The sequence below is a fragment of the Coturnix japonica genome, chromosome 34 (assembly GCF_054131305.1).
Source record: "Coturnix japonica strain WE chromosome 34, WE-NBRP24, whole genome shotgun sequence".
Lineage (NCBI taxonomy): Eukaryota > Metazoa > Chordata > Aves > Galliformes > Phasianidae > Coturnix > Coturnix japonica.
In genome coordinates this window covers 6718076-6739465 of record NC_140696.1, presented here as the reverse complement: position 1 = coordinate 6739465, position 21390 = coordinate 6718076, and the positions used below count along the sequence as shown (strand labels likewise).

Genomic DNA, 21390 nt, shown 5'->3' with positions numbered 1-21390 from the left:
TGCTTCGTGTGCTTTCAACCAGGGGTGTAAATGGAATCTGAGCTCACATCTGGCCACACACACCCGGCAGAGTGCAGCACACATGGTGGGTGCACACTTCTGGCACCGTGCTGCCATTGCAATGAGTGCACATCTGTGCACATCTGAGCTCCTCCGGGGCACATCTGGGAGCCTCCCCAGCCAGGAAAGTCCTTGGAGCCCAAAGATGCAGCGTTCCTATCTGGGCATCTTCAGGGCCATGCATTATTCATGCTCCCTCTTGTTCATGGGCAAAGAAGAGAAAGCAAATAAATATTAATTTAAGAATAACACAAAGCTTTCCCATTTCTCCTGCTGGGGTTCAGCAGCCCAGGGACTCCTGTGAGGAAAAAGCAGCAATAAATGGCCTGCAGAATAACAGGTTTATCCAACTATTATCTGAACAGTTCTCTGGAATGGTAATTGAAAGCAATGCCAGAGTATTGAATTAGGGAATCTGTGCACCTTTAACAGCTGAGCAGGGGGGACGGGGCATGGCCTGGGAACAGAATGGAGAACCCTCCCTGTTATCCTGGGCCGAAGTGGAGTGATGGGCTCTGAGGGGCGGCACATACAGACCCCACTCCTGAACCCTCCCTCTTGGGAGCAGGGAAAGCAGACAAAGGAACCCCTGGTCCCTAATCCCCCTATTTGTCCCCACAATCAGTTGGGCAAACAGCAAGTGGGGGGCTGCCGGTAGATTGATTCTGCCGCCACGGCACCTAATTGCCCTTTAATTCAGCGATTAGTGGCTGTTTGCTCAGGGCTCGTGTGCCTGGGTGCTCTCCCCATAATGCAGTTATGGGGACTTCATCTCCGTGTCCCTGTTTGCTGGAGTTGTCCTTTTCCCTGCACATCTGAACCTGCGGATGACATTGGGATGGAGAAACTGAGGCACGGAGCTGCACGGTGGCCCAGCCGGTAATGACAAGCGACAAGGCATTTGTATGGGCAAATGAGAGGCCCCGTGCCTGTGAGGGGATGTAAATCCCATCCAGCCCTGCTATTAGCATAGCCCCCGAGAGCCCCCCGCTGCCGCCTGGAAATGAGCTGTGTTGAATATTTATACAGAGCAGAGTGACACAGCAAAGGGCAGCGTGCCAGGAGGGGGGGGGGGCAGCGGGGTGACAGCCAGCAGTGGGGCTGGGGGCTGGGGGGGTCCCCAGAGCACCTCCTGAAAGGGGCAAAGCGGGGCGTCCTAGGGGATAACAGTGGGGTGCCTTAGGAAACAGGCAGGAAGCTTTAGGAATGTGCATTGAGGTGCTGTGGGGATGATAATGGTGTGATCAGGGGAAAACAGCTGGAAGGTTGGGGAGATGATATGGGATGCTTTAGGGAACATCGGGGAGACTTTAAGGGGTGACATGGGGTGCTTCAGGGAGCAACAATGACATACACTAGGGCTGATGTGAGATGCTTTAGGGGAGAATACTGGCTTGCTATGAGGGATGCTAATGGTATGTTCAGGGTGTAACGCCTCAAAGCTTTAGAGGATGAGGTGGGATGCTTTAAGGGAGAACAGGGAGATGGTTTAGGGAATAATATGGGATGCTTTAGGAAAGATGATACAGGATGGACCAGGGGATGACCTGGGATGCTTCAGAAGAGCATAGGGGAACAGTATGAGATGTTTTAAGGGAGCATTAAGGAGATGGCATGGGATGCTTTGTGGGATAACACTCATACATGAGGGCTGATGTGGGATGCTTCAGGGGAAGTGTGCTGGGATGCTGGGGGGATGATAGTGGGATAATTAGGGGATAATGCCTGGAAAGATATAGAAATGGTGTGATGCTTTGGGGAAGAGCAGTGGGATGTTTTGAAAGATAACATGGGGTGCATTAGGGATACTTTGGGGGATAACACTGACGTATTGTAGAGTTCATATAGGGAGTTTTAGATGGTGACACTGAAGTGTTTTAGGAGACAAGGCCAGGATGCTTCAGGGTATGGCAGAATGTTTTTGCAGAGTAAACTAGTGATGCTTTAGGAGTGATGGAATGATGTTCAGAGTGTGATGCCAGGAAGCTCTGTAAGCGACTGGGCCACCTTAGCTGAGCACACAGGGACACTTAAGGGGAATGTAATGGGATTCTTTAGGGGAAGGCACTGAGACAGAAATGATGCTGGATGCGCTGAGGGATGATACTGGGATGCTCCAGGAGGTAACACTGGGATGTTTGGGGAGACGACTCTGGGTTGCTTTAGAGGATGATGGTCAGATGCTTTAAGGAATGGTACATGCTTGCAGTGAGCGTGCTGGGATGCTTTGTGGGATGGTGCTGGGATGCTCAGTGGGAAGATGCCAGCATGCCTTAGAGGAACGGTGTCAGGCTGTCCTCTGTGCTCCTGGCAGGTGCAGGAGGTGGTGGGCGTCCCAGCCCGCCTCATTACCGCTGCCTTTGGGAAGCCGGAGCCCATGTGTTGTTGAGATGAGCAGTTGGGGTATATTAACATCCCATTTCCAGCTCTTTAATACAGAGTTAGCCCAGCTCATTCATCAGCCCGGCCTCCCTTCAGGCCGGGGGCTGCAGGCCGGGCTCAGCAGCTGGGGCACGGCGAGCAGCGGGGCCACGCGTCCCCGAAGCCGGGTAACAGGTAGTGGCTCATGTGCGAAGCGCTGCTTTGGGGCTGGCGCATCATTGGGAAGGGAGCTATCAAAGCTGTGCTTAATTGGGTGGAAGGGTTGTTTGCATGACCACTAATGGGGGATCAGAGGGCCGGGGACCGATAGCTGACGGCCATACAAAGGCAACCAATTACTTGCTTGTCTGCATTATGTATTAACCCATCTGGGGCCGGGATATTGGCTTTGAAAGAGAGACAAAGGCGGAGGCGTGTCAGCCCGCCCGCTCCCCATCCGCCCGCCTGGGCCCTTTGTGCGGGGGGCAGCTGGGTGCTCCTCGCCGCCGCCCCTGGGGGCGCAGCCCCTGGGGTCGCTCCCAATGGCCGGGCGCTGCGTCCTGCTGAATATCGCATCGGCACCGCAGGCATCCCGCGCCTTTCAGCTCCTTCCATCAGCCCCAGCTCTTTGCTGCACGCCGAGAAAGCCCGAGCCGGCTTCCGCTTTAATTGGCATCAGCCTCTGCCGCTGTTAATAAGTTTATACTTCTTTTCATTTACAAAGGGAGGTTAATTATGAACAGGTCACTACAATGCAGCGAGCACAAGTCAGGGGACATCTAACGGCTCGCTTGGCTTCTGGCTCATTTTTCATCATCACAATTGAGTCTGAAGGGACAGGCAGGGCTGCCCCAATCCACGCATCCCCAGGGCTGCACACACAGCGCTGAGGGTGGGCACCACTCGTGGCATGTGCGACCACCTGCCCCAGCACAGACAGGGGCATCCCTGGGAGCCCCGCACACAGTCTCCCCATGTTCAATAGCCCAACTGCAGGGTTTGCTGCCATCGGGGTCATTCGGTCTCTGCTGACAGCGGTGCCACTCGGAGAGGGCGCCTTTGCAGTGGCATTTCAAACCCTGCATCCATGTTTAATTAAATGGATCTCAATTAATCCCCGCCGCTGCACGCCACCAGCAGTGGTGGTTGAGTCGGTGCTGCTCAGCAGAGGGTGGCACAGGGCTGAGCTTTGTGGTGCTTCTCCTTATTTAACAGAGCTTCCAATGCAATGGGAATGATGAGAAGATGGAGGCCTCTGAGTAAGCAATCCTTGATTCCGTGGGGAGAGGGAACTGATGCCAATTAACACAGACTGAGGCAAACTCTGGGGATGCCGGGTCCCTCTTACACATCCCTTTAACACAGAGGATGCTCCAGTTTCACTTGTTCCAGTATATTGGAGAAAAGTGGAGAGCTGAGGGTGGACACAACTTGCTGCAGGAATGTCGTTTGATGGGGAGGGGAGGGGGTGAGCCTGGGGTCGGTGCCTCATTTGCAAATGGTCAAATAACTCTAATGGGGATGCGGGGTTGCATTGCAATCAGCTGCTCTGGAGGAATAATGAATTTTTCAATATGTAATTAACCGTTAACCTCATTTGCATCCCTCCCCTCCGCCCCATCCCCTGCATTATAGAGAGGTGCTCTAATTGTGTTCTGATGAGCTCTGCGGGGAGAAGGGACAGTGCTGGGGACACCTTTGGGCCTGGGGACACCCAGCACTGAGGATGTGCAGCTGAGCCACTTGGGGCACCCAGTGCTGGTACTCGCTTTGGGAACACACCAGAGGGGGCAGCAATGGGTGCAGCCCTTCGGGGACACAGCAACAGTGACTGGGGGCATTCCTTTAGGGAACCAGCTCTGGGACACAGTGGCAGGGATTGCAGGGGGGCATCTCGGGGACATGGCTCTGGGGACACACAGCACGGCTGGCACTGAGAGCTCCCTGTGGGGATGTGCTAGTAGGGTTTCAGTGGGTGCATTCCTTTTGGGGACACAGTGACAACAAGTGCACTTTGCTGGGGATGCATCGCAGGGGGGGCAGTGGGTTCATCCCTTCTGGGCCATGATGACAGTGGGTGCATTGCTTTGAGGATGCAGTGACAAGGACGGACCTTGGGGACGTGTCACAGTGGCAGTGGGTTCACCCCGATGGGGACAAGTCACGGGGCTGGTCGGAGGTGCCCAGCTCTCTGGGTACAAGCTGGCAGTGGGTGCACCCCGATGGGGACACACAGGACACCCCCACGGCTCCACTCGCGGCTGCTCACAAAGAACCCACAGCTCCGCGCTCCCCCCCCGGCCCGGGGGCGGTTAATATATTCCAGCGCCTGCAGCTCATGAAATGTGTAACGTCGCAGCCGCGGTAATCCCAGTAATTAGAATGGGATAATTACGGCTCTGATTGCTCCCGGGCCGCTCCCCGCCAGATGTGCTGCAGCCCCCCCCGCCTCGCCCGGTGCCACGCACGGGTTTGTTTAACCAACACGGCGCTAATTAACGCGTTTTGCCGCACGGGGGGAGGGACGGGACGAGCGGTGCCCACTCTTATGGACCCCCGGCAGCGGCTCGAGGGGGTCCCCGCTCCCCTTCATTACTGCCCCGCTCTCATCAATCACAGCTCATGGTTCGCCTCTGCTCGGAGCCCGTTTAATTGGGATCGTGGTGGGGGGGCGGCTGTGGCGCACACGGGGCAGCCTTTGTGCTGTGCTGCCCTTACAATGGGAGCTCTGCCGGCCCTTTTATTGGAGGGTCCTGCTCCTTCTATTGGGGATCATTATACCGGGGGATGCTCAGCCCCAGATTTGGGGTGACGCTCAGTGCCGGTGGTTGGGGTGACGCTCAGTGCAGATGATGGGGGATGCTCAGACCTGAGCTGGGGCTGCTGGGGCTGGATGCTGAGTGGGTGCTCAGCCCTCGAGTTTGGGGGCTGCTGGGCCATAGAGGTTGGGTGCTGCTGGGCCCTGCTGCTGGTGGGACACGCAGCTCACGCACACAGGCCCAGCTCCATTTCCTACACGGCGATGTTTCAGGGTGTCTGTCCCACCCCCATGGGGAGCCCCGGCCCGGCCCGGCCCGACCCCATCACTGACCGCGCCCGTCAGGCCACGCCCACCTCAAGCACCGCCCCCTCGGATGGCGGGTACTTGACCACGCCCACGAGACATGGCCACGCCCACCATCGAGATAAGCCCCGCCCACACCTCATGGCCACGCCCACCCGCTCCCATCCCTCTTCTCCCACTACCGGAAGTCCCACCCGAGTCGACATCACGTCACTTCCGCCCGCTCGCTCCGGCAGCTCCAATATGGCGGCGTCCTGCGGCTCCTCGCAGCTCCCCGCCGCGGAGCCGCCCCTCAAGATCCCCAAGATGGAGGTGCTGTCTCCGGGTTCTCCGGGCGCATTGAGTGACGGCAACCCCAGCCTGTCCGACCCGTCCACCCCCAGCGGCGCCTCCCCGCTGGGCCCGGGGCCGGCAGCCGGCGGGGCCGTGCTGGGTGCCCGCGGCGGAGCCTCCCCGTCCGTGTCGTTCTCCCCGGGCGGAGCCGCCGCCGCCGCCGCCGCCGCCGCGTGCAGGGGGATGTCGTGGACCCCGGCCGAGACCAACGCGCTGATCGCGGTGTGGGGCAACGAGCGGCTGGTGGAGGCGCGGTACCAGCAGCTGGAGGGAGCCGGCACCGTGTTCGGCAGCAAGGCCCCGGGGCCCGCCATGTACGAGCGCGTGTCACGAGCGCTGGCCGAGCTGGGCTACGAGCGAACCCCGTCACAGTGCAGGGAGCGCATCAAGGTACCGACACTACGGGATGGGACGGGACGGGCCGCCAGCCCGCGGCCTCCTGCGGCTGTGGGTGCGGGGCCGAGTGACCAGGTTCAATGTGGGCACGGGGCTCAGTGCCCCGGTTCAAGCAGCTCCCGTGTGTCTTCATACACTGTCCTGCGGCACCGTGGCCTTGGGGGGATTTTGGCCCAGCCCCGATGCCCTCCAGCATCATTGGAACTGTGTAATGGGATGGGAGCTGCCGTGGTTCTGTGATGGAGCGTTGATCCTGGGGTCCATTGATCCTGGGGTCCATTGATCCTGGGGTCCATTGATCCTGGAGCCTTCACAGCTGTGGAGTTGCCTCGTGGTTGTGATGCTTCCCCTGGGCTGCCTGCTCTGGGCTGTGTTAAGCAGTATACCCAGCAGGCTTCTGTGGTGCTGGGTTTTAGAGAGTTGGCTCTCCACTTGTGTCATTCCTTGGGGAGAAGGGGAAGCCTTGGCTCAGACAGGGAGCAGGAATCTGTGCCCCCTTCATACACAGGGAGCTGTGGACTGGGACTGGTGGGATGTGAGGGAGCTGTGATACATAGAAGCTGCTTCAGGCTGTAAGTGTGAGTGAAGTACAGAATTAAATACTGAGTCCCTCAGGGCTTTGTTTCCCCTTTTGTGACCCATTTGATTTTCTGTGCAGTTACTTAAAATATTGATCAGTTAAAAAGGAACATTTTGTTAGTTCTTGATATCGCTGCGGTTGTTGGCTTTTCTTTGCCGTGTTCTGTTCATCACATAGAGCTGTGCTGGTCCATGCAGACTGAGGCTGTCTGTGTGCAAACACCCAGCTCTTTGATTTATAAAATGCATGAAATAAGGAACTGTGCAGCTCTGCAGTGTTGATAGGGATGATGGCAGTGTGTCTGGAGGGCAGTTCTGTGTGTTACTGAGCATCCTAAGAGACGTTCAGGAGCAGATGAGCAGAGGATTTGCTCCGCAGTGTCTCATAAACAGATGAGCGTTTGACTTTGGAAAATGGTTAAAGTGGAGCAACTCTTTCCTATAAACATGTTGCTTTCTGAATGTATATTCTCACGTCATCTCTTTGACTCTTTGCATTTCTCTGCTTGGGGATTTATTTTCCTGAATGCATCAGAACGTTTTGGAGGGAAATGTTGCTTTTAAGCGGACTCTTCATGCACTGCAAAACTTCTCCACGTCTCCTGATTCTGGGGGAGCTGGAATGTCCCTGTTTCCCAGCAGCTCATGGTGCTGTTACCAGAGATGCTCCTTCCCCTGTCTGATGAGAAGTGCTTTGGTGGCAGTCTTTTGTTTCTGTCCCACGTGCAGTTTATCTGCATGGACTCTTCTTAAGTGAAGTCCACATGTGAAGGAGCTGCTGTGGTTCCCTCTGCTGTCCTGCCCTGCAGTTAGTTCATGCTCTGTATACCTGGGCTCCTTGCTGCAGGTTGTTGCACTGCAGACAGGATTTCCACCTGCTCGTGCTGCTGTCCAAGGTCCTGCACGTCCGGAGTCCTCCTGGTGTGGGGTCTTCATTGCTGCCCCTGGGAGGTGCAGACATGGCAGCATGGCAGAGCTTTTCCCAATCCTTTGTGTTTTTTAAGAAAAATGAGCACTCGTTGAAAAGCTCCATTTTTGATAGAGCCAAAGGTTGAGTTTGTTACAGGAATTATTCAAATGGTTGCGTTAGAATTGGTAGAATTGTCTGCTTGGCTCTTTCTTGCTCAGCTGAGGGTGCAAATCACTTCTGAACACAGAGAGGTTGATGTTTGACTTCCATCTTAAGATGGAGCAGGAAGGCTTGGGCTTGCTGTTGGAGCAAGCGTGGTTCACAGACACTTCATAGTCTTACACTATCTGTTGTCAGAGCTAAAAGCAGAGCTGGGGCAGTGGTGATGGATGAGTGCTTTGCTTTGCCATTCCACTTGCCTGCTGTAGCCATAATGTCCCCCATGTCCATGATTTTATAGGATAGTTTGACAACGTCCCTCAAGGGAGAGTGCTGTAAAGATTTGCTGATTGATTATAAATGTAAATCATGCTTAAAATGTGTCAGTTTCAACTTAGTTTATAAAGACATTGTAGGTAAGAGCTCTGTATTGGCTTTCTTCAGGACACCTGAATTTCCTGCTCTCTGCCAAAGGAGCGTTAGAAATGAGATGGAAAGGAAAAAGTCAGCTCTGCAGAACAAAGTTTTGCAGTTCTCCAGTTGTACTGCATATATGCATTCTCTCCTAATTCAAACAGGATGTAACACAAGGTCCCAGTTCGCATTTTGTCTGTTTCCTAACATCTGCATGTGCTTTTCCGCACATAGGCGGTGCTGGCCTGCAGCCTGCAGATGAGCCCACTGCCTGGATCTGCCACTCCAGAGCACCTGCTTTGAATTTGGGAATTCACACGTAATGATTCCAACAAGTACTCCTGGCTTATTCCTGCAGGAGAGCCTGGCTTCATGGCTTTGATGCCTGTGGACCAGCTAACTCAGGGACTGGGAGCTGCAGGAGTATTTAATTTCTTTTTATTTCTGCCTGTTGGGTCCCCAGAAGCTGTCCTGTGCCTCAGAGTTCCCTCATCCTGGCATACCAAGCTGTGTCCTGAATCACTGCTGGCTTAGTACTGCGCTCCGACCATTCCTACAGCTGTGATCTCACAGCTCTTGTTACAGAATTACTTGCTGAAGCACATGTGCTTTTCCTCCAGCCCTGCTCTTCTTTGCTAAGTGTGTTCATAATCCAAGATTGGAGAATTAGCCTGGCTCAGCAGTTTGTGTATCCCCAAACTGATCCCCTCTGTGCGGCATTGTGGAGCATTCAGCTATTTGTTTTGACCTCAGAACTATTATTTAAGGCAGAGGATGAGATACTGTGCAAAACCCTTTCCAGATTTGTATGCAGTCACTTCTATTCCGTGCCCTTCTCCAGGCGTATCATTGCCCCAGAGCAGGAGGTGAGCTGCTAACGAGTGGCAGAGACACAATCACAGAAAAAGGAGCTATTGCCTCGTGCTGTGACGTTCCATATGAAGGCCAAAAAAAGCTGTTGCATCCAGTATGTAGACTTTGTTATTGCTTCAGATCAGGCAGTGAGTTTGGACATCATTGTTTCATGCTCTTCCAACCTCTGAACACATCGTTCACAAGCTCTGCTGCTGGTGACCAGCCTGTTGCCCTCATGCTTAGTTTTCTGCACACAGTGACCTGCTGCTCACCTGGGCAGGAGGAGGAAGGTGTCTGCTGGGTTGTGATTGTCTGCAGAATGTCTGATTTACTTTGCAAAGAACAAAAAGCAGTTCTGTGCTTTCACACAGGGAATGCAGGCACGAAGGCACGAAGAAGTGAATGCTAACATGAAACAGGGTAGAATGAGGAATTATGCTTGGATGTCAGCTGTTCATGTTCTCTTGCTTTAAGCTATATGGTGATGACAGGGTTTACTTTCAGTGTGGTTGTGTTTTTTGTTGCTTTATGATGTAAACATTCTATTTTTAAATCTTTGTAGTGCAAAGTCGTTTTGAAAGAAGGAAGCGCTGCACTGGCTGTCTCTGATGGGACTCCTGCAGTAATGCAGTGTGACCTTCTGTGTGCTCCAGGAGATTGAATTTCACCCAGAAATTCATCACTGGGTTCAATAACCTTAAGCAGAGCGGCTCTCTTTTCAAAGGATTTCCAAGGTTGGAGTTATCAGTCTCTTTACCAGCAGCTTATCCAACTGCTTATCACCTTCAGAACAGCTTTGCCTTCCATTTTTTAATGCATTTTCCCTTGTCTTCTGTTACTCAGGCCGAGCTCCTTGTCCCCGTGACTCCACCCTCTGCGATGTGCACAGGCAGTGTTCAAGTTACCTCTTGATCTTTCTTCGCCTTAAGTAGGTTCAGATGCCTCTAGTTTTCCAGGCTGGGTCACTTTGCAGTTCCTGTCCTGAGTCCTCTCCAAGAATTCACTCCTCGCTGGAGAACCTCATGGGCCCCAGTAGGTGGGAGCAACTTTCTGTTGACGTTCGTAAACTGGGCAATGTAAATCTGTTCTTTGTCACTGAAGAGTTTATTTTCTTTACTGCTTCTTGGACATACCATGAGACTGCAGTGGAAGAGCATCTGTGGAAGATGTGATCACTTAAGGCCCAGGTCTTAAAATTCTCCCAAGTTTTAATACTTGCCCTTAGGCTGTGCACACCATTGGGCTGTAACTGTGGACATGGCATTGGCAGTTATACTGCAGAAACTGCATTGACGTCAGAGGAGTCCCAGTGGCAATGATGCGGTTGCTAGATGGTTGATTTTGGATTTTGTTTATTTTAGAAGTAACTGAATGCACCTGAAATGTTCATCAGAATGAAGCTGGTGTGAAAGCACAGAGCTTAAAGTGCCTGTGTGGGTGCAGATTCACTTCCACCACTGTTCTGTTCCAGATTCTGCTACACCCTGCTAAATCTGTCAATCTGGAGGCTAAGGAGATGGTGCTTTCTGGACTGCTGTGGGTCCCACAAGTTCCCAGCCCTTGTTTTGGCCATTGTTTCTGGTGAAAACAAGTTAAGACAGCCTTTGGGATTTCCCTTACAGCTTTTCCTATTGGTCTAGATTTAGATGTTGCTTTCTATTGATAACCATTTCTCTATGCAGCTAAATCACAAAGGCTGAGGTTGGACTCGCCTGGCATGGACCTTTCTTTGGAGACCACAGCCTCAGGACGGGCGTTTGCATGCTTCTAGGATCGTGTGTAAAGCTCCCAGCTTTCAGAACTATGTGAGTAGTTACCCATGGGGTGCCACCCCATGTTGATGCTTTCTGCCTCCCATCTGGAGCTTATTCTGGAGCAGATCATTTTTCCTACCACCTGCAGGAGGGTTTGTGCTGCTCTTAGTCTGTGGCCCTGCTCTGCCTGCTTTAGAGACCTAGAGCCAACAGGGGTAGGCGTGTGTGGTCTCTTTGGCTTGCCAAGTAACTGGTGTCTAACCTGTGAAGTACTTCTTGGATTTCTTTGGTCCAGGCTGCTGTACTTAGGACCATCTTTGGATGTCAGACTTCATGGGTGGCGTGGAGATGCTTGTCCCGTTCACAGTTTTTGCGTGAAAACTAAAGTTTAATTTTAAGGAATGAGTGTGTTTCTAAAGGCAGCACAGTCTACTGAAGCATGCCTTTCATTGCTTTGGGGTAAGCAGTGAATAGTTTTGGAATAGTAGTGACAGCAGCTTTGGGTAGTGTAGGAAAGAACACCTTTTACTGACCAAAATGCCATGTGGGACTATTATTGGGTATCTCTGAGTGCTGTGATTGGACAGATGTGTGGCACCTGCGGAGCTGGAGCCCCTTCAGACAGGTCTGCAGCAGGTTCTGCAGGGCATGGCTGCAAAGTGTTAAGGATGGATTTGCTTGAAACTGCTCACGTTCTGTAGAGCAGCGGTAGACTTGGTTTCTTGAGCACAAAGTCATCAGCTGTCTTTCTGCTCTGTGGTGTGGCTCTCTTTAGAGTTCAAGCTGTGCTTTCTTCTCCTTTTATTCTAGGAACTGATGCTTACGTTCAGAAGTACAGAAATAGGGCTTCTTGTGGTGATGTTCCTATTTAGCTCTGATGTTCTCCTGCTTTTCATATATCTTTTAACCTAAAAGTTCACGAGCTAGTGTGTAGAGCAGAGGAATCAACCACCTGTAGTCAGTTCTGTTTCCTTGTTCTCCAGCCAGCCAGTGTGGGAATGCAGGCTTCAAGAGCTTTCATGGCTCCAGTCATCCCTACATGCTGTACAACCACACTGAACTTCACAGACCATTTCTTTTTTCCTGCTGTGGTTTCATCTTTTGTTACTTGTGCGTATCCTGGCATGACGAGGCAGGCAGCCTTTGGATGCTGCCTTCTACCCTTCAGCATATAAACCTGAGGACTCCTCTCTTCCTTTAAGTCCGTCTTCAGAGTTGAGTGGTGCTGAGTGCTGCCCTGTATCTCTGGGGCCTGATGCCCCAGACGCCTCTTCAACACCGCCAGGGACAGTGACTCCACCACCTCCCTGGGCAGCCATTGCAGTGTCTGATCATTCTCAGAGCAAATTCCCCAGTCATAGGGAATGAATTTGTTTGTAGTGAGTAGTGACTCATTTCATGGTTGCGTTCTTGATTCTGGGATTCCATAACTGGTTGTTTTCTACCCCAGTTGCAGTTGAGGTGCTGGAAATGTAAAAATTTCCCATGTCCCATCATGGGGAAACAGGTTAGGAATGTATTCCTCTCCTGCTGATGCTGTTAAATGAGGTGCATGAGGAGCATTAGATATGTTGGAGCTTTCTGGAGATGTAAAGTTCCTTTTGGGGGAAAACCAAACATTTAATGCAATGATGTATGTTTGCTTGTTGCTTAAAAACTGTAGTCCTTCTTCAGAGAACAAGTTGACCAAACTGACTGTTCCTGAATTAATGCCTCCTCTGAGCTTTAGAGGTGGCTTTGGTTGCCATTCAGTCTAGCATCTGAACAATGTAATGAACGTGATGTCTGTCTTGATCTGGATTAGGGGGGATTGTACAAGTCTATGAGTTGTCTGTGGCTTTGCCTTGCTGTCATGCAGTGGGTGTTAATGTGTGGCCAGTAGTACAGGATGGTGGAGATCACCAAAACCAGGTTGGGTTTCTGCATTTGCCTTTTTTGGAGGTTTCAACCTTAGCACTGAAAGCTGTCGTAGTGGATTATTAGCCAGAGCCATCTGAGTTATGTATCTTACTTAATGATTGATATCAAAGTCTGGGAATTTGGAGCATTATTGATTTGACCTCTTTTAAATTTCAGCAGCTTCACAAGAGACAGAGTGAGTTAGTAAGGAATGCAAAATATGTAAGTAATATATATTTTATTAGCTGAATAGCTTAGGCATACATTTTGTACCTTGTGTCTTCTTACCAGAGTAAGGAAGGTTGGACTGTCTGTGCTTTTGGGGACTTCTTTCTTTCTTCCTTTCCATCTCCTCCCTGCTTTACCTTCTTCAAGCTGTGGGCACAACACCAGCTCTGCTTTCCCCCTCTTGTAGTAGGTGTGAATTTTCTTGGCTGATTGGTATCTCTGACTGGGGTTCTGTTGTTTATTTTCCCTGTGTTACGTGGCAGATCTGGGGGGTTATGAAGTGGGAAGGAGAATAAATTGTCCAGGTTAAATTGATGAACCTGTATCTGCTGCACAACTTTGTTCTGAGCTGTAGATGTTAAAGTTAAAACCTGCATCAGGAGCATCAGATACATACGATGCTTCCTGCCAGGTGCAGATTAACTTGACAGCCTTGCATTTAGCTCATGAGCGTGTGGCAAGTACTGGTCAGCAGAAGTAAAACTAAACTCTGCCTGGCAGTCATGTCACTGTCTGCTATGTGTGCACTGCTGAAGTGGCACCTCTGGGTGATTAACACGCAGTTTTCTGTCTTAGACCCTTCGCAGATGTTACAGCCGTGTGAAGGAGCATGGTGTTGGGAAGAGGAAAAGCAGCTACACATTTGAACAGCTGGAGCAGGTGTTTGGCCAGGGAGGATGGGATTCCCAGCCCTGCCAGCCTGTCCTCATCAACAGCAGCGGCTTGTACCAGGAGCTGGAGTCAGATGGCAGCACCATGGAGGAGTACTCACAGGAAGACTGGGGAAACCACAGTCAGGATCTTCATTGCTACCAAACTGGTGAGCAGGAATTAGGTAAGGAATCCTATTAATCCTCTCTGTGCTCCATGTTCATACAAGCCCCCACATTCATGTTTGGGACATAATGTGCTCAAGTGCTGAACAACTGATATCCAAGGGAAAAACATCATCAAAAGCAGACAGTGGTTCTTGGAGGCTGATGGAGTATCAGGATCAGGAGAAAAGAAGGGTTATGTGGCCATAAACCTTGACAAAGGAGGCAGTGCATTCCCTGGCTCTCTGTCCCTTCCACCCACTGCTCAGTTTTACTTCCCCTCTTGGGATCAGGGAGGTGCTTCCCTGCCAGCAGTGCCTGGCTTTCAGGTCCTTAGATGCCAGCTACCACTCAACCATTGTTTACTTCCAGGCTGCTCCTATACATACCAGTGGCTGTTTTCTCTTCCTTCCCATACATCCTAACTGCTGTGTTTGCTTTAAGCATGTGGATGTGCTTGTATCCAGATGTGTGGTGTTCAGAATGCTTTTCCTGCTTGAATTAGTAGTGTCAGCTTCAGTGCATACAAATGAGTACATTAACTAATTTGGAGATTCAGTTGTTGCCTGTGGCTGTTTCACTTTGTCCAACGGAGCCAGCTACCACATTCTCAATCAGAAAAGCAAGCACACTGAGCGGAGCTGTTGTGTCCAGCTGCAGTGAAGAAGGAAGTTTCTTCAAGCATATATGTGAAGCATGGAGGAAAAGGAATTCTTTTCATGGAGGAAGTAGGAGTTGATCAAATCCAGCAGTTAGAACACAAACTGGGGGAAAGATGTTGATGTGGTTTTCCTTGTGATCTGGAGGCTGAAATGGGAACAGGAAGGAGATGCAGTCACCTGTCTGTACGCATCTTTGTTCAGGGGACTGGAGACTGTGGATGCTTTAAGAGAGTCTTAAATTGCAGTTTGATATTAAAGCAGCCAACTTGCAAATTAACCACATTCTGGTTCTCTTAGACTTCTTCCCCTGGGAGCTTAGAAGTCAGAACTATGTGGGAGAGAAATGGTGGGGAGACGATGATGTTTCAAAACGTATGTAAATGACAGCTAATTCCATCTAGTCGTTCTGGTGACTCAAACTGCAGTCTCCTGGTTTGTCACCGTTTTCCTTCAGTTGAATTATGGAGACATTTGTGTGTACTTGGGCTGACAGTGTTCGTAACGTTGAAAGAAGTAAAGAGAGAAGCGTTTAGTGCACAAAATCTAAATGGAATACAGATGCATTTGTTCTGGTGCTTGCTCTTCAAATGTGCTATTGAAAGCAGAACAGTCTTTTCTCTTGTTTTCTTTTTTCCTCCCTCAATGTAGTTAGTAATTAAATTGGCTTGTGATTTAATTGCAGGAATTATGCTCTTGTCCTTGAAAGGTTTTGCACTTGCAGAGGCAGATTCAGATCTTGTAACTGACTGCATCGTTTCCTAAGGAAAAACAAAAACTCCAGTTAACATAAGAACTGGAGCTGCCTTGTGCATGTGGCAGGACTTGGTGGGCTTAGGAAGTAAGATGGATTTTTAACTTCAGCTTCAAAAAAGAAATAATATTCCTGCTGCCTTTAATTTTAAAAGATGACTGTGTTGGAATCTTACCTTTCAGATGAAATGCCCACCACAAAAAGAACATTGAAGATAAAACAGGAATCTTCAGAAGACGCTCAGTAAGTAATTTATGAATGTTTTACCCTGGAATGTATTTCCCTGAGGATGTTGTGCAGGAGGGAGGCTGTTTGAAACTTCTGATTATAATTATAAATACATTGTGCAAGACTATTCATACACTTGAATCTGCTTTATGCATTATTCCAGTTACCTCAGAACATTCGAAAAGCTTCACAACTTTGTCCTTTCTTGGCTTCATCACACAGCAAACAAAACGACTCACCACATGAATGCAAGGACTTAACATGCGGCTCAGATCCACATCAGGACTGCTTGGGATGTGTGTGGGCAGCCTGCGGTTATCACGGGATGAGTCCAGGCTCTCGGAGCTGTCTGAAATCTGTTTTTTCCATCTGCCTGAAGTTGCCTAAATTTTGTCCATTTGGATACAAGGAAAAAAATAGGTTTTCTCTCTTTTTTTTTTTTAAGAGCACTCATTAAGTTTTAACGTATATTTTCCACTAAACCAGTGTCAGGACAGTGACCTGTGTGCCCAGGTGGCACTGACCAGATATTTTAAATGGATCAGAAGGAGAACATAAGTGGAGGAAAGAGAGTGAGAAGTGAGACTACCTCAGTAGTAGTGCGTGTTGTTGACTTGGCCGTATGAGTAATGCTTGCATAAAAAGTTCGTGCATTTCCCCTCCTTGGTGGAAAGCATGCCAAAGTTTGTGATTTCTTTTATTTTTATAACTTTCCAGAGCTGACTTGTAACCTTTTGGATTGGTTTAATCTGACAAATACCGGAGCATTTAAAATGTTTTAAGCATGTGAATCTCCGTTGCCTCGCCAACAATAACACAGAGTATTTCAAAAAATGAAAGGAATCGTGCCATGTTTCTGCAGACCAGGGCTGCTTTCTTCCAGCCTCTTGGGTTTAAAACCCTGTAGGGTAAGTGTAGCTCCATCTGTAATGGAATGAGCTGTCTCAAATCGACTTGCAGGCCCTCCAGGGTGGGAACACACACGGTTCTGGTGTCTTGCACCACTTCTCTTCGAGCAGCTTGTTCGGATGGTTCTGGGATAATTCTACCTTCCAGATGTGCCGTAGGGAGTTGCACTGAAAAGAGTTCCGAATGCTCTGAGGTCGGAGCTCATGTTGTGTGGAGACTCTGCGTTTTCTCTGCCAGTTTTTTGTGGTGTAGATGCATGACTGGAGCTCAGACTGCTCTGAGTTGGGGGTTTCTTTTCTGCTCCTGCAGCTCTCTAAAATGCAGGGAGGTCTCTGAACTCCCGGACGTTTTGTGAGGCGTGCGGGTGATAAGGCAATCTCCCATGCTCAGTGGGAGCACAAAGTGTCTTCCAACACAGAAATCTGCTGAAAATGCCTTTTTTTTTTTTTTTTTTCCCTCTGCTATGAGGAACAAGGAACTTTTAAACTCTGAGATCTTTTAAAGCTGAAAAGAAACCTGAAACTCTGCCTTTTTACTACATCAAGCAATGGAAAGCAAAGAATTAAATAGGCGTTCTCCCTGCCTTCTGCACTGTCAGGGCTTTTAGTCGGAGGTGTCACAGGCAGCTTTTCAGGTTGGGTTTTTGGAAAGTGGAAGATCCCCGTGTGCTGCTGTGGCAGGGTTTGCCTTGTCCAGTTCATTGCCTCAGTGGTTGTCTTGGACATCAGATAAGGAAATCAGTGTTGAGTTTGGAATGATTACGAGCAGCCTGGAGAAGCTTTACTGATACTGTAGATAATCCGAGTATTTATTTATTATCGTTTCAAAAGAGACTTGTCTAATTTTAAAAGCCATAGCAAATAAATAATACCAAACATGTTCATGTTCTTGGCCCGTGTTTTAAAAATACAGTAGCTTATTGCAAAGACAGCAGACCTTCAGTTCATCTGCTTTCTTGTGCACGTGGAAGTTTGAAGCAGAAGTAATCTCAGTGAAATCAGTGGAGTGATGATGCAGACTTTCAAGTCTGCTTTTGTTTGGAAACGTGCCTTAGAACAAATTTACACCAAGGCTCGAGTCTTTCCTTGTTTGAATTGCAAAGGTTTCTGAGGAGAAAGCAATGCAATGACCAGAAACCAATGCAATGACCCAGCCAGGTGCTAGGAGTCGAGGTCTGACAGTGTGGTCAAATGCAGCTCTAGGGCACCTTCTACAGTTGAAAAATGAAATAGCCTGAGCCGCATTGCCTTAATTTAGCTGCTGTACCCAGCAGGATGGAGCTGTGGTGTAAAGGATAACAAAACCATCACCGAGGGGTTCCCACTCCTGATTAACCCCCAGATTTTGAAGGCTTGGGAAAGGAGGGGCCATCTTCACAGTTAGCTGTGCTTTAAGCCATTGGCACTGCAGTGCTGGGTTCTCCTCCTTTCTGCACTGCCCTGGGGAGGCCACATGTGGAGCACTGCGACAAGTTCTGGGTTCAGAACTGCTTTTTGAACACCTTTTTTCCCTACTGCTTCCTCTGTGGTTGAAGCAGTAGATCCGCTCAATGGAAGCCTCTGTCTTCCCTGATCCATGAAGCACTGCTGGGGATTCTCTAGTGCAATTATTCCTGTTCTGCAGGAGTAGTTGGAGTGACTAATTTTTTCTTTTCTCATCGGGGCTTCAGCTGTGTTTTGTGCTGAACTGAGCTTAGCAATAGTATTTATGGTGTAATTAATAAAGGTGTTGTTTTTTCTGTTGTTCTTAGCTCTGTTCCTCCACTGTTGAATGAAAATCTACCCACACTGCATTCTGTCATGTCTGGGTTTGGATGGGACTGTTTCCTTAAATTGCATTCTGCTTCCTCTTTGAATGCAATGAATGTGAATGTGAAACACAGGCTGCTATCACAGCCCTGTGCTCAGCCAGCTGCTTCCTACATTGTCTTATCCCTTTTGTTTCCAGAGGATGAACTTACATTTCCAAAGGTCTAAACTGCAAGTCTGAGATGAGTCTTGCTGTGAGGAGAGTGATTTCAGCCTGGGCTGCTCAGACCCAGCATGTAGGGCTACATTTGGATGTGCAGCACCTCCAAGAAGCAGTTGGGATGTGGGCAGTGGGGCACAGTGGGGTGAGTTGGGCCTTGGGATCTTAGGGGGCCTCTTTCAGCCTTATTGATCCTAGGACCCTATGATTTTGTGGTTCTATGAACAGTGGAAGAAGGAACCTGCTTCCGTTCCACGTGGGACAGAGAAGCAGCCAAGTATCAGCCCTGTTCCTATGCCCTGCAGTCTGTTGGGTGCTGTCTGCTCTTGCTTAAGCACTTGCTTCATAACAGGTTGATGCTTCTGACCTTCCTGTCTCAGCAGCTGGTGCCGGAGCTGTTGGGAGCTGTTGTGGAAGGATGATTCTAGGGAGGGCTGAGTGGAGCAGCTTCTGAATCACAGTTCTTGGACTGAGGGAGGTTTCTCATTTACCAACAGAGCTGCATTGTCTTCCTGTTGATTGGATTATAGGGCAATGACTCCTAGAATCAGTGGTTGTCTCCCTTAATTGTGCCCTAAGTGTCTCATTCATCCTGAAGGAAGCTGCTCCGCTTGCTTTGGATGCATGCAAAATCTCCCACCTGATCACTTAGCCAAGTGTGAACGCCTGCAGTGCTGTTTGCATCCGCAGGGCAGCTCAGCTTCTCCTCATCAGGTCCTCCCCTGCAGAACTCATTGCAGTAAGTACCTTTTCCAGCAGAAGGTGTATCTCACCAGAGGGATTTGATGAAGTTCTGTTTTGTTTATTGTTTTTGTTGTTAACGAGGTTAATTAAAATCAGAATGAAAGCAGACACATCAGTTGGTGTTACAACCTGGGAGCTCAGCAGTGATTTGGGATGCATGTGGGAGTCGAATACCCGCACGTTTTGCTGTTGTCTTCCCAGCTCATAGAGGTGGCTGGAAGCAGTGTTGAGTCCCAGCCCTCCTGTGCTGGTGGTGCTTTCTTGTGTAGCCTGGGATGGTTTTGCAGCTCCGAGCGGTCACTGACAGCTTTACCCTCCTGTTGTTTTCCCCAGGAAGCGCGACGTCATGCAGAACATTATGCAAATCCTGGAGTCTGTCCAGTTGAAGTGGGAGTTGTTTCAGAGCTGGACGGACTTCTCCAGGCTCCACCTCTCCAACAAACTGGCCATCTTTGGCATCGGCTACAACACGCGCTGGAAGGAGGACATTCGCTACCACTACGCGGAGATCAGCTCGCAGGTCCCGCTGGGCAAACGGCTCCGGGAGTATTTCAACTCGGAGAAGCCGGAGGGCAGAGTCATCATGACCAGAGTGCAGAAAATGAACTGGAAAAACGTTTACTACAAGTTCCTGGAGATCACCATCAGCGAAGCCAGGTGCCTCGAGCTGCACATGGAGATTGACTGGATCCCCATCGCTCACTCCAAGCCGACAGGAGGCAACGTCGTTCAGTATTTATTGCCGGGGGGCATCCCCAAGAGCCCGGGTCTGTACGCCATCGGGTACGAGGAGTGCCACGAGAAGCCACACTCGCCTCTGGCGGAGCCGCGGGGCCCCGATGCCAGCAATGAGACTCCGGGGGAGCTGGAGGCGCCGTCGCCGCAGGCGTCGCTGCGGGTGGAGATGGAGTCTGCCCGCATCATCTACTGCTACCTCGGCATCGCCGAGGTCAGGACTCTCCAGCAGTGCCTGTTTTTACATTTTCAGGCCAACACCAAAACCTTCAGCAAAGAGTGGGTCGGGATCAACGCGTTTTTATCTCAGAACTGCGTCGTGGAGCCCGGGGTCTCCCCAAAATCCATCTACATCAAATTTGTGGAAGTGGAGAGGGATTTTCTTTCCGCTGGCTCTTTGGTAGAGTGCCTGGAAAAAGCCATTGGATACCCCTTGAAATTCAACAACTGAATCTCGTCCTTCATAAGGATTAAGGGCTTCTGCCCGTTTCCCATCTCACCGTCGGGCGCTGCTGGATGCTGTGCGCAGCTGGAGGCGCTGCTCAGCAGTGTTTGATTGGGGGCTGCTGGGCCGTGGGGCGGCTGTGGGGCAGCGCTGAGCCCTGCCCAGCTCATCCCATACATTCCATGTCGGGCGGAGCGGACGTTTCATACGAAAAGCTGTTTTTCCACAATGTCTCATTTTTACACATCCGTCTCTAAGTGTTATTACAGATCTGAATAAATAAGCAATAGATAACGGCGAGTTAAACCTTGAATCACGTTAAAGGAGACTGTTTTTCAAAGCCACCCTTAGATACTGTTGTATATAATTTAGAAGTCCACTTTTTTCACCCATCCAGTGTTCTCCTATCTCCAAACAGTGTTGCCTGCAAAGACTTTTGTTTCTGTGATGTATTCCACTTTCCTAGTAGTGTTGCCATATCCGCTTTTATTTTATTTTATTTTATTTTATTTTTTAACATTAAAAGAATTCCCGGCCTTTTGTTATTTTATTTTTATGGGTTTATTTGTTCAGTTCTAGTTTAACCTCTTTGTGAGAATAACCTGGCAGCTGGGGAACATTCTGTCAATCCATGCTTATGGGTACAATCAAAGCTGTGAGATGGGGGGGGAGGGAGGTGGGCTGGGGGCACGTGGGCCGGGAGGAAGCATTTAAAGCCTTTCCCAAGTGTTACTATATGTGCCCCATCACTTGGCTGGCTGGTGCCGGCGTTTTGGTTTCTGAAGCTCATCGGTCAGTGACGTTGTGACATACAATGAATGTGTCAGTCCTAATAAAATCGAGCAAAGAGCACGGACTGGAGGCGTCTTTCTCCTCTGTGGGCAGCATCTCGTGGGGGCAAGGAGCCCATTCCTTATTGGGGCTTCTGCTGTTCCTGCTCCTGGGCTCCAGCTGCAGCCATACAGCCGAGCAGCTCCTTGTTCTGCTTCTTTGCCGGGCTCACTTTAATCCTCAGGGTCGGGATGTTCGTTTTTGTGGGGTTTCTTTTGTGGGTTTTTTAATGCTTCTTTCTAAGGATTAATAATTTTATTTCAGGGCACAGGAGGAGGAGGAGGAAGGGA

The 21390-nt window shown here is 49.9% G+C and overlaps 1 protein-coding gene across 6 annotated transcripts; it reads left to right on the top strand.

The window, feature by feature from the left end:
* Positions 1-5672: 5672 nt before the first annotated feature.
* MSANTD2 (Myb/SANT DNA binding domain containing 2) lies at positions 5673-21125 on the top strand. 6 transcript variants are annotated; one of them, XM_015884163.3, is made up of 6 exons: positions 5679-6208; positions 12962-13006; positions 13589-13847; positions 15423-15483; positions 15691-15888; positions 16186-16376. In XM_015884163.3, exons 1-6 carry the CDS (start codon positions 5729-5731, stop codon positions 16196-16198), a joined length of 1056 nt encoding a protein of 351 aa, XP_015739649.1. In that variant the 5' UTR covers positions 5679-5728; the 3' UTR covers positions 16199-16376. The 6 variants fall into 6 exon arrangements, with proteins under 6 accessions (XP_015739647.1, XP_015739649.1, XP_085382198.1 ...); XM_085526072.1 differs by having other exon boundaries at positions 15691-16376; XM_015884167.3 differs by lacking the exon at positions 16186-16376 and having other exon boundaries at positions 15632-15874.
* Positions 21126-21390: the final 265 nt, after the last annotated feature.

What these genes read in the sequence shown, in the direction of transcription:
- MSANTD2 (XM_015884158.3), top strand. Translation starts at nt 5,729, where the DNA reads ATGGCGGCGTCCTGCGGCTCCTCGCAGCTCCCCGCCGCGGAGCCGCCC. An exon ending in AGTGCAGGGAGCGCATCAAG is followed by an intron (nt 6,209 to 12,961) that starts GTACCGACACTA and finishes TTTAAATTTCAG; the next exon opens with CAGCTTCACAAGAGACAGAG. An exon ending in TAGTAAGGAATGCAAAATAT is followed by an intron (nt 13,007 to 13,588) that starts GTAAGTAATATA and finishes TTTCTGTCTTAG; the next exon opens with ACCCTTCGCAGATGTTACAG.